At 45.2% G+C, this 18111-nt stretch overlaps 3 protein-coding genes across 3 annotated transcripts in view; 1 reads left to right on the top strand and 2 right to left on the bottom strand.

Moving 5' to 3' along the window:
- Positions 1-66: 66 nt before the first annotated feature.
- Positions 67-2617, bottom strand: nup62l (nucleoporin 62 like). The gene is made up of 3 exons (XM_080478138.1): positions 2449-2617; positions 771-2327; positions 67-669 (listed from the first exon to the last, which is right to left on the bottom strand). Exons 2-3 carry the CDS (start codon positions 2322-2324, stop codon positions 511-513), a joined length of 1713 nt encoding a protein of 570 aa, XP_080334264.1. The 5' UTR covers positions 2325-2327; positions 2449-2617; the 3' UTR covers positions 67-510.
- A 1070-nt stretch (positions 2618-3687) lies between these two features.
- pdk1 (pyruvate dehydrogenase kinase, isozyme 1) lies at positions 3688-12325 on the top strand. The gene is made up of 11 exons (XM_080478416.1): positions 3688-4182; positions 4494-4635; positions 4723-4794; positions 4888-5072; positions 5505-5600; positions 5718-5795; positions 6431-6507; positions 6590-6688; positions 6874-6984; positions 11040-11153; positions 11267-12325. The coding sequence occupies exons 1-11, from the start codon at positions 4074-4076 to the stop codon at positions 11405-11407; spliced, it is 1224 nt and encodes a 407-aa protein (XP_080334542.1). The 5' UTR covers positions 3688-4073; the 3' UTR covers positions 11408-12325.
- The window catches only part of ppp1r9ala (protein phosphatase 1 regulatory subunit 9A-like A), a 25976-nt gene continuing 19389 nt past the window's right edge, over positions 11525-18111 (bottom strand). Inside the window, exons 14-21 of the mRNA XM_080478415.1 lie at positions 17597-17918; positions 17454-17511; positions 17300-17368; positions 16703-16904; positions 16125-16169; positions 15159-15275; positions 14273-14461; positions 11525-13559 (exon numbers count right to left, since the gene is read on the bottom strand). Coding sequence (XP_080334541.1) covers positions 13401-13559; positions 14273-14461; positions 15159-15275; positions 16125-16169; positions 16703-16904; positions 17300-17368; positions 17454-17511; positions 17597-17918 — 1161 coding nt within the window. The 3' untranslated portion in view covers positions 11525-13400. The remainder of the gene's footprint in view (positions 13560-14272; positions 14462-15158; positions 15276-16124; positions 16170-16702; positions 16905-17299; positions 17369-17453; positions 17512-17596; positions 17919-18111) is intronic.

Raw genomic sequence — 18111 nt, 5'->3', positions numbered from 1 at the left:
TCCTGGTGTTGAATTTGTCTCACTTTACTTACTGTACTAGTTGTGAAAATGCAGCACTCGTTTTATAGTCTGAGAACAATTATACATCTTTTAATATTCAAAACAGAGTAGAAAATCTCCATCTAAAAAGTTTACATGTTTTCTGGTTTGTAAGAGAAAACCCATACATACATACACACACACAGGGTGGGGGGGGGGGGGGAATGCCAACTGCACAGAGGGGTGTTAACCCAAACTCAAACCAGAGATAGAAATGCATAAACCTGCATGAAGTATAATACAATTCATGTAGGAACACTGAGTGTGTGTGTGTGAAGGTCTACATGAAGCTGGCTCATTGTTATTCACTCACCAACTCTTATTCCAAAGATTCATTTAATCAAACTATTTAAACACAAACATCAGGGGAAAAACAGGAGAGCAGGTTTTCTGTGGAATTCAAATCAACTTCATTTCTGAAAGCTAATTACAGAAACTTAGTAAGCACTGTGTTAGTCAACTAACTGCAGTTCAATCAAATGTTAGGCGGAAGGTCTTCTCCTGCTCCTTCTTTTGGTTGTCGCACAATTTGGACACCTCCTCCACTCTCCTCTGCAGGAGAACCGAGTTCTGATCGATCCACTGGAGAGAGTCCATGTGGGCGTTGAGGATTTTACAGATCTGCTGAAGCTGAAAGACAAAAAAAAAGGTTTTTTTTTTTTTTTTAATAGAAGCAGAATTTGATCAAGGCAGGTTTAATAACAGCAGTTGTGTCCGAGGTAATGACTCACTGGGTCACTGGTGTCTGCAGGCCCACTGGACGTGTTCAGGTGCTCGATGATCTCCTTCAGGTCCTGTGACATCCTCTTCAGCTGTGCGTCCACGTTCTCGGCGAGCTTGTACGTCCTCTCCCGTTCCTCATCGGCGTTCTGCATGTAGATGGTTCCACTCTGCTCCTTCACAGACTCCTCCAGCGGGCAGAGCAGGTCCTCCAGCTCCTTCTGCTGGGACAGGATGAAGTCCAGCTCCTGGTTGAGCCTCCTCTGGTCCAGCTTGACCTTCTCCATCTCTTTGTGCAGAGAAGTGATCTTCTCTCCATTCTCCACCAGCATCCGGTCCCAGGCGTTCACCTGGGTCGCTTGCTGCAAGAAATGTCGTTCTTGATCCTCCAGCTCGAGGCTCCACTTGTTCATGAGGCCCTCCAGCTGGGCATAGGTCATCACCGGAGGGGCAGCAGTGGTAATGGCGATTGCCGTGGCTGCAGCAGCCGCCGTGGTGCCCGTGCCGGTCAAAGGTTTGAGTCCCAGAGGGAAGCCTGTAGCAGCAGGAGCAGCGGGTGTGATGGCGGCTGCTGCTGTGACTGCAGAGATGAGGGCAGAGGGGGTGCTGGTGATTGTAGCCGCCCCTAGAGGTTTGGCCAAGAAAGCCAACCCTCCAGGTATGGCTGCTGCAGAGGTCGTAGCAGCAGCGCTTGCTGCTGAAGCTGGAGCAGTACCCATCAGAAACCCACTGCCTGGTGCAGCTGCAGGCGCAGCAGCTGAAGTGATGGGTGATGCAAAAAGAGTTGGGCCTACAGTTTGGGCTACTTGGGTTGTAGCAGGAGGAGCTGGGGTGGATGAGGGTTTAATGCCAAAGGCAAACCCTCCACCTGGGGCGGCTGCTGCCACTGCTGCTGGGGTTGCTGTGATGGAGGCTGGTTGGGCGAGGCTTGGAGGAGCACTGGTGCCGAAGGAGAAGCCGCCACCTCCTCCTCCTCCTGTGGCGGGAGTGGGCGCTGCAGCTGTGGACACCTGCACCTTATTGGCTCCAAAGCTGAAACCTCCAAACGACATCCCTCCCGGTGCCGCGGTGGCTGCTGGCGCGGCCGTCGCTGCAGGTTGGAGCTGAGTTTGAGGGGCAGTTCCAAAGCTGAAGCCCCCTCCTGAAGGGGCGGCGGCAGCGGTGGGCTGTGCGGTCAATCCGCCGCCCAACGTGAACCCTGAGCCCGCTGCTGGGGCCGCCGCGGAGCCGAGAGTCAACCCTGCTGCTGGCGCTGTGGCTTGAGGAGCCGTGCCCATGCCAAACGTGGAGGTGGGTGTCCCAAAAGAGAAGCCCCCGCCTCCCGCAGCGCTTTTCGCCGCAGTGCCGAAGCTGAAGGAGTTGGTAGCGGTGGCAGCGGGGGCGGCGGGCTGAGCCGGAGTGCCAAAGCTGAAGCCTCCTCCAGGGGCCACGGCTGTGGCGCCGGCCAGCCCGAACCCAGTTACCGGAGCCTGAGCCTGAACCTGAGCCGGAGCCGCAGCTGTGGGCTTCTGGGCTCCGAAGGAGAAGCCCGAGGAGGGCTGGCCGAAGTTGAATCCGCCGCTCATTTTCTTACCCGAAACAAAAACAAACTGTAGTGAAATTCACAAAATGGTCCCTTCACTTCCTCGGAGGACGTTTTTGGCGCGTGACAAACACGAGCGGTCAAAACGGACGTTAACGGAGACTCACCGAGTCCCCTCCGATGAGCTCCCGCTGGTTAACAGCCAACGAACTCAATGACGGGTTTGTAAATGTTCCTTTAATGACACAAACTAACACTGTCCATCAGAAACGTGGTCAACCGCCTGCGCACTTCTCATCGAAGGTATCGCAGAGGACTACTAACGGAAATGACGACAGAGGTCAGGCTGGAAAAATAGCTTATCAGCTTTGACTGCAGAGGACAAGTCCCGCCCTTTTAATAAGATCGACACATGCTGTGTCAAATCACAGGCCAGTGAGAACCCAGCTACAAAACTGATTGGTCCAGCCTGAGAACCTGTTGCCTGAGAGAGATGAAACAGGACAAACTCACCCCGGAAATGATAACAGAAGGCAACGACAACAATAATAACAAATAAACTTGGGAATGTCCGTCTAACACCCCCCCCACACACACACCAAAAAAAATAAAAAAAAATTAAAAATCATATCATATCAGAAAATTTAAAATAATAAGAAACTACAACAGGCACTCGGAAGAGTGGTGGATGCCTTCACTAACGCCACATTGCAACGTTAAGGTTAAATTATGATGTTCTGGCTGTTCCCATTCTTTTACTTACACACACACACACACACACACACACACACACACACACACACACACACACACACACACACACACACACACACACACACACACACACACACACACACACACACACACACACACAATAAATTAATACATGCAGACAAAAACAATGAGTTAGTTCACATATATAAATTGAAAAAAACGGGTCATTCTATTTCTTAGAGGAATTCGGGATTGGAGGGCAATGAAGAGGGAGTGTGGCTGAGTTTGTGTCGTGTCGCTTACAGAGTAGGCTGTGTTGATTTTTCCATCTATTCCCAACTTTTTTATTGAGGTATCAAACTTTTTACCAATCATCTAGGAGAGCCCACCAAACCCTGTACAATTACAAAAAAAGTTGAAGGAACCTCAGAGCAAACTGTGCGTGAACTACACTTTATTTGTATACTATAACAATGAGCTAAATTTCTCTGAGGATGAACTCTTTTGGGATACTGTCCATCTTGGGGTGTTTGGTGGACTGGTCTTGATTCAGCTTACACAGTTTCAAACTTTCCTTTGCCAGTTTTACACAGCAAAAGATGCATTCAGCTCTGATGTTGTGCCCTGCTTCTATGAAGCCATTTTCTGTGCAACTTTTATTACACCCTCCGCCCCCTTTTGACAGATTCATGGATCATAGTTTTTACTTAAAACCAGCGAGCAAAAGTCGAACTGAACATTTCCATCCCGTCCAAAGGGGGGCGCTGACTCCCCACTGAGAGGTTCTCCAACCCGTAACGGAGGAGGAGGAGGAAGGCGGTGCACGTTTCCGTGTTGATGTTTCCTGCGCACCAAGAGGATAACACACACATTGAACATCTACGCTGACCTACACATTGAGCATTAACGTTGATTATGCAGTTTGAAAACTGTCTGAACTGTGGGGCAGGGCGGGAGTAGGTTGATTTGTGTGAGCTCCTGCGATGAACCAGCCACAATAACACCGTGGATGAGCTCCAGTGTCCGAGGCTCTGCTGTTGATGCCACTTGGATTTAATCTGCAGCTCGACGTGTCAACATGAGGATTTTAAGGTTTCTGAGGAGCAGCGCCTCCGTAGCAAAGAACATCGACTACTACTCCAAGTTTTCCCCCTCTCCTCTGTCCATGAAGCAGTTTCTGGATTTTGGTAAGACGTGCAGAGGCTCGTGTGAACCAGGAGAGGAGCACTAATGTCAATGATGTGTACAAACATTTATTTGGACCTATTTTTGCACTACTTTTCCTTTACTTGTTATAGATGGTTATTACCTATATGGCACAAGTTTCTTTTTCATGCTATTTTGCTCCTGTCTTTCTCTGTGGACAGCAGAGAAAGAACGTCATTGTACAAGGGGGACATGTTTTTCTGACGTGCATGTGACAATAAACCTGAGTTGAATTGACTTTACCTCCACAGGCCAGTAAGAGTTTTCATCTTTCCATCTTTCCATCCTCCAGGCTCTGAAAATGCCTGTGAGAAAACGTCCTTCGTCTTCCTCAGACAGGAGTTACCTGTCAGGTTGGCAAACATCATGAAAGAGATCAACTTGTTGCCGGACAACCTCCTGAGGACTCCTTCGGTGCGGCTGGTCCAGAGCTGGTATGAAGCCACTGCTTTGTGTCCTGGGTGCTCTCCTGCTGGTGACCGCAAACAGAACATGATGCTTTTCTCTACCCGCTCCTGTAGGTACATGCAAAGTTTCCAGGAGATTCTTGAGTTCAGAGACAAAAATGTAAACGACGAGAAAGTCACATATGAGTAAGTTTTCCTTTGGTTCTTATTTCTTACAATACCTTCATTTGTTTCTCCAAATTGTTGTCATCCTCTCCTGTCTTGGTTGTTTTCGAACAGTTTCACGGACACCGTCATCAAAGTCAGAAATCGCCACAACGACGTCATTCTGGTCATGGCTCAGGGCGTGGTGGAGTATAAGGAGACGTACGGCACCGACCCGGTGGTCAGCCAGAACGTTCAGTATTTCCTGGATCGTTTCTACATGAGCAGGATATCCATCAGGATGTTGCTCAACCAGCACAGTGAGCAAACTTTTATTTTTCACAAGTGCATCAAGCTTAAAACACAAACACAAAACACATTCTCTCTTGGTAGCAATGATTCTCAAATATTCCCCAGATAGAATTATTCATTTCACAATCTATCACTGGGGTCCTACGTTACAGGTTGAGAACCACTGGTCTAAGGTGGGGTTGGACAAGTTTGATCATGTGAGACAACAATTGTACTTTAAAAGGGTCAAACTGTCACCAAGCATCTTTTATAGGGAAATATGAGAATAATGGCCACATAAATATCTTTAATTTGAATTTTGTCCTGTAAAATGGAGTATTTACAATTAGAATCTCATCACCGACTATTGAACAAGCCGAGAAACAAAACATTGTAAAATGATGGAATGTTCCTTTCAGCGTGTGTTGATCTGTTTTGATCCGTTGTGTGTTTCTGATCAGCGCTCCTCTTTGGTGGAAAGGTGAAGGTGAATCCTGCACATCCCAAACAGATCGGCAGTATTGATCCACACTGTCGCGTCAGCGAGATTGTCAGAGGTGAGAGTGAGCTTCTTCATGAAGAGCAGGCCGGGATGAAGTTAAACAATGCTGTTCGAGTGTTTCATCCGTTTGTCTTCTTGTGTCACATGATGAATGCAAACCGCCTCCTTCCAGACGCGTATGAAAACGCCAGAAATCTCTGTGACCGGTATTACATGAACTCTCCTGAGCTGATACTGGAGGAATTTAACGGTAATTATACTTTTGAATTAGTCCTAAAAAGTAATACAACGTTCAGTTAATGTAATAATTGCATGAGTTGGTTCACATGTTACACTATTAACACAGAGACGTATCATTCGAAGGGCTGCAGGGTGGTGTAGTGTGTGTGTGTGTGTGTGGGTCGCATTCCTTTTCCTGTCTGTGTTTATAAGTTGGATGTTTATTAATGAAAAACTGCAAAATAAAGACTAAAAGTAGAGACTGTGTCAGGCTCTCTAACTGAAACTGGGAGCTGGTTTGACATGATATTTAGAGTCTTTGTAATGTAGAATCACCAATCAAATGCAAGTTTTTTGGACTGTGGCAGGAAACCGGAGTGCTTGGAGAAAACTGCAAAGGCTGATACAGACTGGGGTCTTACGGCTGTGCAGTACGAGTGTAATAGACGCCTACATCACTGTGCCGCCCTCAACAAAGACACGTATCTGTGTAGCATCAGTCTGTTCTCCTGATTCAGATGTAGATTAGATCACATTTTATGGCCAAGTCTTCACTCACAGTCAATAACGTTCTACCTTTCAATCTAGATGATTTCAATATGCTTCAAGGCGGATTTTCTATTTTGAAAGTGACTAATGGGATGTTTTCTACTCGTGTCCTGACAGCCAAAGAGGAGGACACACCGGTCACGGTGGTTTATGTTCCATCTCACTTGTATCACATGGTCTTTGAACTTTTTAAGGTGAGATTTCTCATTCCGGAGGCAGTAAAGTTACACGGGGAAGTTTTCCTTTCATTGTGAAACATGTGGATCATTGTTGCAGAATGCCATGCGGGCCACCATGGAGTTATATGGCGACAGCATGGAGTATCCTCCCATCCACGCACGAGTCGCTGTGGGATCTGAAGATCTGACAGTCAAGGTCAGTGCGCACAGCTCCATTTCTTCACCAGTGTTTATTGTGTCGTTCCACCCACAGCAGTCCTCGCATGACGCTCGTACCGGTAAGGTGAATCCTGACATTTAAGCTTGGAAGAAAAACCGAAGGACCATTGATAGATGTATTTTTGGCTGAGCTTTATGTTTGTCCTCTATACTTGCGGTCAGGTGAGCGACCGTGGAGGAGGCGTGCCGCTGCGGAAGATTGACCGGCTGTTCACCTACACGTATTCGACGGCTCCTAAGCCGAGCATGGACGGCGCCCGCGCTCCTCCTCTGGTCAGTGCCGCACATCCGTCACCACTCATGATTTCACTTTGGCACGTCTGTAATTAGATTAAACGACCGGGGCGACTGTGGCTCGCTTAGTAGGATGGTCTTTCAGTGCCACGCTTGGTAGTGAGATTCCCCATGTGCACGTGTCCAGATGTCCTTGAGCAAGACACTGAACACCAAGTTGCTCGTTGTGTGTGAATGAATGTGAGGGATCATGTGAGGCACACAGAGACTGCTCCAGCGTACTTTGATTCTTCTCGATAGATGCAGGTTTGTTTCTGCACTACTGCTTGAACAAAGTGTCCTCGAAAAAACTGCCAGTAGTTCTGGGAGTTGTTTCCAAGTCTATCTTCTTTTATTTTTTTTAACAAATTTCATGCAGAACATTAACAGAACAATAAATAAATGAACTATAAACTACCAGATATAACAATGAGTCAAAGTCTGGCAGCTCTTGGGCCAGACTGTTTATAAAACAGTGCCTTCTTTTCTACCTCTTGCTCTCATAAATCATTAATATGCTTCCTTAATTGTTGAATTTGGACAAACAGGTCTGGGCCACTGTTTTTTTTTATGTTGCTGCTCAGTACGAGACAATTTCAATAAAAGATCGTTATATTCTATGGCTTTCTTTTTGTTTGCTTGAGCCAGCCAAAGCAATCAGTTTGCCACATATTACTGCCTTCACCGAGTCCCACGGGATAGAAAGATCTACAGTACCGTTATCGTTGAATTGCAGATATTATTTTATTTCCAATTTGATCAATTCCACAGTTTCTCTGTTGTTTAACATTCCTATGTTTCGTCTCCAAGCCGTATTCTTCCGTTTTATCTGAGTAAACTGCAAGGTAAAGTGCACCGTGATCAGAAATATCAGAGACCCCATATTCTGCATTCTTTCACCCTGTAACAGTCACTTTTTGGCCTTAAGAATAATCTAACCTGGAGCATGTTTCACGTGGAAACGAGTAGCGAGTAGAATTCTTATCTAGGGGGGGGGGGGGGGGAGCATATCTCCAGACATCTGTGAATCCAATATCTCTACAGGTCGTGTTGATTCATTTTGATATGTTATTCTTAGTTTTTAGCTGACTAGTTGTATCCAAGTATTGGTTTAATACGACATTAAAATCTCCACCACATATACAGATAACCTCTGCTTCTCGAGCTATAACATCAAATAATGATTAGAGAAATTGTCTGTTTAATGTCAGGCGGTGCATAAACATTAATTAATGTTACACCTTCCTCCAGCTTCTCCTTTGCAATAAGGTATCTGCCCTCCTTATCTTTTATTTCCTTGTAAGGTTCAGACTCAACTCCATTAGTTACCAGAATTGCAGTCCCTCTTCTGTGACTTTGCACATATGTGTTATAATAAAAACAAATTGCAGACCACATTGTTTTAATTTCTCATGTTCTCTTTGACTTAGATGTGTCTCTTCTCTCTTTTTAATTTGGCCATTGCCTTTGTTCTTTTAGTATGATTTCACAATCCATTCACATTTAAGGACATTAGTTTGACCTCATTTTAACTGAAACGGGACTAAACCTAAAATATCTCACACCATTACATTCCAACCGGCTGAACTTCGGGACTTTAAGTAAGGAAAATCGGAACATAGAAACAAGTTTAGAATGGCTTACAACACACATGAAAAAAAGAAATTCAAATAATAGCACTTCCAAAGTCTGAAGAACATGAGACTCACTGATAGCATCCGATGTGTCATCCGTCCATGTGGATGTCGGGTGCTCTCCCATTTTCTTCACGTATGTAGCATATTGTTCTCTGCTCATGTCTCGCTTGATTTCTTTTTCAACCCGAAATTATCCAACTAGTTTCATCTTTAATGACGCCTGCCTGTACCAGAACTCCACCTCCACCTTGCTGGAGCTCTGTGCCTGTTACTGATCCATCTAATATGTCAAGAGTCACTTATTTCACCAGTCCACAAAACCCCTGAGCAATCCGTCTTCATATTCCTTGGCCCCCAGTCTTGTGGGATTTCAGCCTTCCCTTCCTTGGCCACGTCTCTGAGCTCTGAACACTTTGTACTCCTCCAGCCTCCAGGTGGATTATGGTTCTGGAATGTGCCACCACTGGAGGACATGTAAGGTGCTCTGCAGTGATGTTGAAAATGACAAGCCGTCTGTCATGTGTGCTCTGAGCCCGCTCTTAAGGGTCTGATTAAACCTCTCCACGCCTCCGTTGTCCTGTGGGTGGTATAGGGCAGTCTTTATGTGTTTTATCCCCCCCCCCTCCCCTCGGCAAAAGCCGCAAAGTCGGCTGAGATGAACTGGGGCTCGTTATCTGTGGTAACGGCGTCAGGGACACCCCAGCAGGCCAATAAGGAGGAGCGGACGTTGATGACCACCACAGTGGTGACAGACCCGGCAGGAAGCACCTCTGGCCATTGGGAATGGCGATCATAGGCCACCAGGAGGAAGCGCTGATGCTGTGGAGTGCCATGAAGTTCGCCGCATATGTCCACCTGTATGTGGGTCCATGGTGCCTGAGGCCATGGCACGGGCTGTAAGGGTGGAGGTGGGGGAGGGCGGGTTTTACCACTGGTGAGGCAGGCCACACAGTCTCTGACCAGATCCTCGATGTCTCTGGTTCTGAGGAGTCCTGGTTGGTGTCTGGTGCAGAGGTGGGTGTGGCTCTGGAGAGGAGGCCTGCCACGACATTCTCCCTGCCAGGCGTGAACTGTGTGGAGAAGTTGTACGCCTGTAGCCTCTCAGACCACCGATAAAGGCACAGCGGTTTGAGGCCCGATCCGGTTGTGACCAGGAGGGCCGTGAGGGCCTGGTGGTCAGTCCGTAGTGCCCTTGAAGTGAACGCCACTGGACGCTCAGTCCCTTGGTGGAGTTGAGACAGGACTGCGCCGATTGCAGTGTTGGAGCCATCGCAGGTCACAAATGTGGGGCTCTCAAGGTCAAAGTGAGCAGTGTAGTATAACTTTACTCACACTGACATTACTCTTAAAAAAAACAAAACAAAAAAAAACAACTCTTGTTGCAGTTTCAGCCTTTTCTTCTGATTCGCTGTACTGAAATAAGATGACAAACCACTTAGTCCAGTGTTGATGATACTCAGGAACACTGACAAAGTTACTTGTTAAATAAAGGACTAATGAACCATCCCAGGATTAAGACGACTTCATTCAACAGATTTTGTTCCTAAATATGAATGTAAACGAACAACATGACGTAATAAAAAGAATAAACGCCACATTCTTTGCAGCGTTCTTTACAGACCGTTTTACCTCGTTCAGAAGAAGTCCTGGGATTAAAAATTCCGCTGTCCACTGCTGCTGAGGGAGGGGGCGGGGCTCTGACAGGACGCTGTGCTGCACCGTCAAAATAAAAGAACGCTCGTTAAAAATTTCAACGTCAAATATTTTTCTCCTACGCCTATGGTGGTATGTGACAATATTCATTTTTCTGAACGTGTATCTTTCAACCCTGTTGACATTTCGTAACAAACCTTTTGATATTTGTCAAATTCAAACTCGTTGCCTCAATTTGATCTTTTTTCAAAAATAATTTCTGACTTTTCAGTCTGTCATGTCATTTGTTTGGCTCATTTTGCACGAGGAAAAGAATCTGGCCAATAATTATACACAAATACACATTACCTCATGTCCTCGAATCCAATTAGCACTCACATTTATTTAGCTTTGAGTTGGAAAATATGCATATATACTGATTGTGCACTCAGTGTGGATCTAGATTTGGATTTTTTTTTTTAATTAATGCAATTCTTTAAAAGCAAAGCTCAGCTGGGAGTACATGAATGAATGCTGGGTACGAGTTGTATGTAGAATAATCTACTTTTCCTTTTCGGGATTTCAGGCTCTTTAATCTCTCAGTGGTACGTCTTCATCAGGAGTGGTTTCATCTGACACGAAAGCTGATTAACTTGCATTGATCACGGAGGATGCTTCTTTCCACCACCTCCGCTTGTGAAAAGAGGAATTTCTGTGTATTTGAATGTTTTTCCTGCTGCATTTGAAGGATGGTTCTTTGAGACCTCTCCACACCTTTCCCTTCAGGCTGGTTACGGGCACGGCCTGCCCATCTCCAGACTGTACGCTCGCTACTTCCAAGGAGACCTGAAGCTCTACTCTCTGGAGGGTTATGGGACGGACGCCGTGATCTACATTCGGGTAACTCGGGCTCACAGCAGCAGTTCAAACTCGCCCCGGCACAAACAGAAGCCGCGTGCAGAAGATCTGTCCTGCTGCCACTCTATTCACTTGTTTTTAATTTTTATTCGCAGGCGCTGTCCACAGAGTCCATCGAGAGGCTGCCCGTCTACAACAAGTCGGTCTGGAAACACTACAAGACAATACACGAGGCGGACGACTGGTGCGTCCCGAGCAAGGAGCCAAAGGACATGACCACATTTCGCAGTTTTTAGCTCAAAGCATCAAACCGTCCTGTCGCAAGACGCGACTTCTTCTTCATGAATATATGGAGGTCGATCTACCAAACAGTTTGAACACATTAATAATCACCAACAATCAGCAGTGCCAGGTGACTTCACAACAGCAGGGGGTTTTTAATGCCGATAGTCACATTCACAATGTTACAGACACAAGAATTTAAGTATTGTTGGGTTAGGGTTTGGTATTCAAGAAATAATAGCAATGAGTTGAGGGGCTTCAATGTTACTTTGTAGTTTGCACTTTGTAGTTTGCACTCCTGTAGTTTTTAAGAGAAAAAGGGAAAGCGGTACAAAAATAAGTTGCCTTAGTTTGATATTTATATTGTTTTGGGTCAAACTGGTTATGGTACTTAAAAGAATGCTACCGACATGAAAAATGGTCACGATTTGCCGTCCCGCTGCTTTATTTTTGCTGGCAACAAAATGAGTAGTTATTTTCCGGTTCTCGTCGATAATATCCAAAACTCTGAAAACCTGTGGAGATCTTTAACTCATTAGTATTTTCTCCCCTAGTATATGTTTAGTTGGAAGTATTAGGATTCAATTAAATATACTGTGGTCCACATTTTCCATCTACATTTTCTGTGGTCCATCATGTTTCCCACAAAATGAACTGATGCACTTCTAAAATAATTGTTGATAAACGTTAGGAGGTGACCACGTTGTTACCTCAGTAGTTGGAACTACTTGGAGATCGATTTGCTTTCCCCTGCTGACTTCCTGTCAAGTGAAAACACTCCATTTCGAATCCTGTCTTTTTATTTCCTGTACCAACATTCAGTGTAGTGTCAAGTTGTTGCGTGTCTTCAAAATGCTGAAAAAGTTACTGATCGATGAACAATAAAACACCGTCAATGTTTCAATAAAGCAACCCTCGTGTCAAATGTTTGCACTTTGGTGTATTGACGTGTGATCCTTTGTGCGACGGCATCAAGGCGATGAGAAACAACAGAAGGAGTGAAAATCAGTTTATTGACGGCACGCGTACCAAGATTCCCTCTTCCGATTTTATAAAACAAATTTTCATGGGGTGCCACGTGGATTTTTATTTTACAGAACGCGGAGTCACATTGGAGATGAGAAGAAGCACTTTGGGTTTGGCCTCACATTCAAACTCACGCAATCCTTGTCGTAGACTCATCGACCATCTACTGGCCTGGCGAGGCCTGGCGAGGCGAGGCGGACGTGTAGCGGATGTGTGAGCGGCGTATTTACACGGAGCGCCGCGGTACCGTCTCCGATACAGCCACAGCGAGAGACAAGAGCAGCATTCATCTGGTGAACGCTTATTCGTTTTCACTTTAGCAAAACGATCGCCTGCTATTCTACTTAGTAGAAAACATTAGATAGTAAAAAATTAACAATGGTATTTGAGTAGAAAAAAAAAAAAAAAAGATATGCAGTTATTAGGCACATGTATAAAACTTATTTATACATTTAAAACCTCGTCGCCCATCCAAGCTCAAAAGACAAATATAGTGCTTTGATTTTATCTGTACAATAACTGTTCCTGCAAAGAGCAGTTTGGAAACAGGTGTATATTAGCAAAAATATTAAAAAGGAAAAAAAAAAAAAAAGGTTACAAAAACAAAAGCAGTATACATTTGACTTTCATAGTAAATGTGTGGATAATCTGCAAGAACTACATCATATCAGGATACAGACTCTTCGAGCTTTTTAGTGGTAAAAATATTAGGATTTCATTTTTTTGGTCACATACCTATCTGTTTGACATTCTCCATGTTTCAGTTGAACGTCTGTGGAAGCTTTAAAAAAAAAGAAAAAGAAAAAAGAACAGCCACGACCAGTATAAAGTCAAACCCAGTCTGCAGTCGTCTTCGGCCAATGTTGTTGGTTTGAACAACAAACAGAAGAAAAGTAAATTCATAAACCAAAACGTCCCCGTGTGTTTCTGCGGATGAACTTCACGAGACGCTTGAAGTCACAGTTGGAGCGGACCCCCCCTTCAGCACACCGAGTCGGTGGGGACGGGGAGTCTCCCGCTGCGCCGGCCCTCCTTCTCACGCTTCTCCCGCTGCTTCTCCAGCTTCTCCTGGGCTTTACGCATTTCCTTCAGCTTCTTCTTGATCGTCGAACGGTCGCTCTGACTCGACACACCAAGGGCCTGGGGGGGGGGAAAGGGCGGATTCCACCCGTGACATGAGGTTTGTCATCGCTCTAACATCACTGGAGAGTTGGCAGACACAGCTCCAGAATCAACACTATTGTTTTGGGAGTTTATGGGCGTTACAAATCATTACATCACCTTGTTTGGATTTCATGTTACGAGCAAACATTTTTTTTGAATTTGGAGTTTATACAATGATGTATGATCATATATGGTAAATAGGAGCATGTTCACACTCCAGCGGCTCTCGTTTTTAGTGTTTCAATAAAATTCGACAATTGACCAATCAAATAAACAGTTGTTAGAGAATCTTCTGACAAAAGTCAACAAGTTTGTCCGAACAAAACAACAGCATTCATTTGGAGATTAAACTAGAAAAAATGAAACATTTCAACAATGAAAACCAGGAAAGAAGCATAGTTTTATACTTTTGGCCTTAAATGAAAAATCCTTTTATCAGCTCCTTTCTAAATTCTAAAAAATCTATAACGAAGTGTAGTTTAATAAAAATCGAAATTTGTAAACTTAATAAATACAACCTGAAAAAAGGTCACAGCGTCAAGAGAGCATTCGGCCACAAGGCGGCAGTCACATATTGTGAAAAGCTTCAGCCCTGAGTGAAACCTTGTGTGAGTCCAACTTCATTGTGTCAGTGTTGGTTTTTTTTAATAACTGAATAATTACTGACAACTTGTTGTTCTTTTGTTTACCTTCAACTTGTCACTGTCCAGGTTCAGGAGCTGCTGGCCGTCCACACCCTTGGCAGTGAACTCAGGCGTGTATTGGTCCATGTTCATGCCCATCAACCAGTGACAGACCTGCTGATTGGTCCATTCGGAGACTGGACGGTTCTGCCACTGATACTCTTTGGATGTTGCGACGGGCTCGTCATCCAAAGTCTAATGGAAAAACAAAAACGCATCACAAAATAACACACCGACGAAAAGAAATCGGTGATGGAGACGGTTACTTTCACACATTAAATGATTTCATTAACAGTTCTGTGCAGAAAGCCCCCGAAAGAACTGACCACACTCTGTGCAACTATTGTATTAAATTGTGCAGTGCAGGGAAAACAAGTCCTGAAGGAAGTCCAAGTCCAAGCTGTATAAATTATATAACTACATGTGTGCTGATACATAGTTGCCGAGCTTCCACAGAAAAACCAAGCATGCACTGCCAGCTAAAGACCACTGAAACGCTGATGCAGGTTTTACTGAGAAGAACAGCCTCCGAAATGAGAGAAACGTCACTGAGCAGGCAGCAGAGCATCCAAACATTGTTTTCCTGTGCTACCGAAGCTCAAAACAACATGAAGCACTGGTTCACAATTCTTACAGAGGCAAAAAGAAGTATTAAAAAACACAGCCGCCTTAAGAGAAGCTCGGCCACAAGACTTGTTGTGACACACAACAACGCAGCTTTGACACACACACACACACACATGCAGCTCTTCTAGTCCTCTCCATTCATGATTTAATCTGTGCTATGAAAGGGGAGGGGTGGCTCAAAGAGCATGCTTGAGAATAGCCCCTTTCAGCCGCGTCAAGGCGTCCCACACTGCTTTTGTGACTGCGCAACAAGGAGAGCACTCACCTCACTGGAAGAGAAGATTAAAGTGTGAGAGCGCCCAGACAGATTGGGTTCAGCAACTAACCCAGAGATGTCTGTACTGGGACTGGCAGCGTTAGAATCATCTATGACTGAAAAACTCTGGAACAAGTGGAAACAAGGAACGCATTTACTGGAGTAACACAGTACCAAACACACAGCAGTTGTTGAGTACCAGAAGCAAACACACACAACATGGAGAGGGGGACATGGATTAGGAGCAGTGCCGGCGCCGTGAGGGTCAGGATGAGTTGTGCTGATTAATCGTTTAAACGTGTTAAAAGTGGCATCAAACAAGGTTATCAATTGACTGTGACCCTCCACGCGTGGAAGAGGGGGAGAGGATCATAGATTTCATGTAGCGCTAAACTAAAACCAAAGACCAGTCCACCAGGGAAACTACGTGAGACGTTTCTACACTACGACAGTTTCAACGAACACACACTCTAGTTCTGGCATGAGGTAATGTTTTGTCTCCAGTGCAAGCTGGTTAACTGTTGGATTCAAAAAGGGATATTTCCTTCCATGTAATGGGAGGGTTTTTGGAATGAAGGAAATATTATCCAGACCTGCAGCTTGTTGCACCAGCGGGAGTTCAGAGTAGCGGTGTGAGTAACGAGGCACACTTTTATCTACAAGCTGCACAGAACAGGTTCCATACAATATAGCAGCTGTAAGAGTTGAACATAGAGGCGTCCTGATTAGCCGGAGCAACGAGCCTTGAAAACCAAGTCTGGATCCTTGGGTTTCTTCTGACAAGCCAAAAGGAGTTCTCATTAAAAAAAAGGCACTCGCTTCCTAAAACACTACCACATACCCACTAAAGGGAAAACTGTGAAGTATTTAGTGCACCAAAGCCGGGAGATTACAAATCCACAACTAGGATTGTTAGTGATGCTCTACGGTGTCGTCTAAAAAATCAAAGGTGAAACAAAAACGTGTATACTGTACCAAATCTAACGAGCGACTGAATAAAGAAGACCAGGAGAGATTTGTCTGTTTGAAGGAAACATGGTTAAGAGACGAGTGTTCAGAGAATCACCGACACAAACAGCAAACAGGACACAGCAACGGGACCCAACACATTTTCAGGTACATCGTTGAACAGCATGGTGGGACCAGCCGCCTCTTTTCTCTGTGCAGTTCCCATGTTCACGAGACGGCAAAGTCATTGGAAAGCCACCAAAATCACTTTCCTGCAAAGTCTCTCTGGTTGCAAACACATGATCCCATTTACTGTCGCCTGATAATAAGAAATCGGACTCACATTGTACATCAGGTTACTATTATATATTGTCATGATGCAGCATCATAAAGGAGAAGAATAAAAATGCACCCAAGTGGGTCATAAAGGTGGAGAGCCCGAAAATTGTGAGCTTTCAATTCTATGACTCACTGACCGTTCCTCTAAATCTTATTTGGGTCAATCAAACTACAGGAAAGGTAAAAGTCTCATTCCAACTCTGCTGGATGGAAAGACTGGATACGTCTGGCATCTTTTCCTATATACGTGTCATCTGAGGCGATACCTTATTCTTGCGCTCCTGGCTTTGCTCGCCGACGGTCTCATTAGTGGCGTACGGGAGGCTGCTGCTGGAGGACGAGGGCTCTCTGTCCCGGTCTCGCTCTTTGTCTCCGAACCAGGAGAAAGGCATGCAGGTCGGGATGGAGGTCATGGAGTCTGCGGGAGAGAGATTCCCTCCAGAGTCCTCCAGTAACTCTGCTGAGCCCCTGGTCATTAGAGAGACGGGAAGATGGAGTTCTAGATACGTGGACTTAAACACAGGAACACTTAAGAGCTGTGCAAAGGAGAATCCAATAACCATCCTATCTAAAGGGAAAGAAATTAATTTCAGGGTCAAGGATTCTTGGAATACTGCCAAGTTCTGACCTTCTCAGCCAATGACTTTAGAACATTGTTTCTATCAGCAGCTCAGGAGGAATTTGCTCGCATGACTGTGGCTTGTCGGATGATCTTTCTGAATTTTACCCTGAAGTGCTATCCTCCAGTGGTAGTGAAGGATTCCCATGTCTAACATCAAGAACAATGTGTCAAAAGCCCTGAAGTAAACTGAATGTCTATATTTTCTATAAACGGTCTACCACTGATTGTTGCAGTGATGTACCTGCTGTCCAAAGACGCCCTCATGGCCTCCTTGTCTTTCTTTCCTTTGCCACCTGACTTCCGTAGGCCCCTGTTTACACACACAGTCACAATGAATCTCTTCATTAAGAAAAAAGAAATTGAAGCACAACTAGACGATTTGCTCAGATACGTGCCCAAAGTCTGGAAAGCGTCTTTTAGTTTTTCCTGCTGATGAAGCCTCGGTGAATTCCTCTGTAATGAAACACTAATTATTAGTCTGAGCAGAACTGTAGGAAAAAAAAACCTTCCCGAGACATCTTTTCCAGGACCCGTGTACCTTTGTGCTCCTTCCCTTTGCCTTTGGACTCCCTCTTCTTCACATTGCGCATTAAACCAGAGGGCGAGTGTGGGGAGGAGTCGTCCTTTGGGGGGGACAGAGGGGGACTCCCGCTCTCCATGCTGCCGCCCTGCGATGGCGACAGAGAGGGGCTGCTGGAGATCTCCGCCTTGCTCCTGGATGAATCTCCGGTCTCACTCGGACCATCCTTCAGTGAATTCTCAGGCGAGTTGATGGACACTGGAAGGGACAGGCTCTCCTGCATGGACCTCCTCCTCCTGGGGGATTCTTGCTCCTCCTGCTCGTCCTCCTCTTCAGTTTCCTGTGTAGACCAATCTCATTATTTACAAGGACAATGTAAGGAAGAGGGGATACAAGCTATTTATAAAACAGAAAGCAGTTTTCTGCCTCATTATGATGGTGAATTCTTTTAACACGAAAGAAAACGGAATCAAAGGATGCTCCCTGATGTATTTCAGAACTTGTAAGAATGTTTTAACAACTCCGCATTTTAA

Source organism: Lipophrys pholis (assembly GCF_963383615.2).
Source record: "Lipophrys pholis genome assembly, chromosome: 13".
In the NCBI taxonomy this organism is placed as follows: domain Eukaryota; kingdom Metazoa; phylum Chordata; class Actinopteri; order Blenniiformes; family Blenniidae; genus Lipophrys; species Lipophrys pholis.
This window is presented reverse-complemented; position numbering and strand designations above follow the sequence as displayed.

Excerpts from the sequence above, each read along its gene's own strand:
- nup62l (XM_080478138.1), bottom strand. The coding sequence starts at position 2,324 with ATGAGCGGCGGATTCAACTTCGGCCAGCCCTCCTCGGGCTTCTCCTTC. Across the intron at positions 670-770 it reads CTGCAGACACCAGTGACCCA|CTTCAGCAGATCTGTAAAAT; the intron begins GTGAGTCATTAC and ends TTTGTCTTTCAG.
- pdk1 (XM_080478416.1), top strand. The coding sequence starts at position 4,074 with ATGAGGATTTTAAGGTTTCTGAGGAGCAGCGCCTCCGTAGCAAAGAAC. Across the intron at positions 4,636-4,722 it reads GTGCGGCTGGTCCAGAGCTG|GTACATGCAAAGTTTCCAGG; the intron begins GTATGAAGCCAC and ends CCGCTCCTGTAG. Across the intron at positions 4,795-4,887 it reads GACGAGAAAGTCACATATGA|TTTCACGGACACCGTCATCA; the intron begins GTAAGTTTTCCT and ends GTTTTCGAACAG.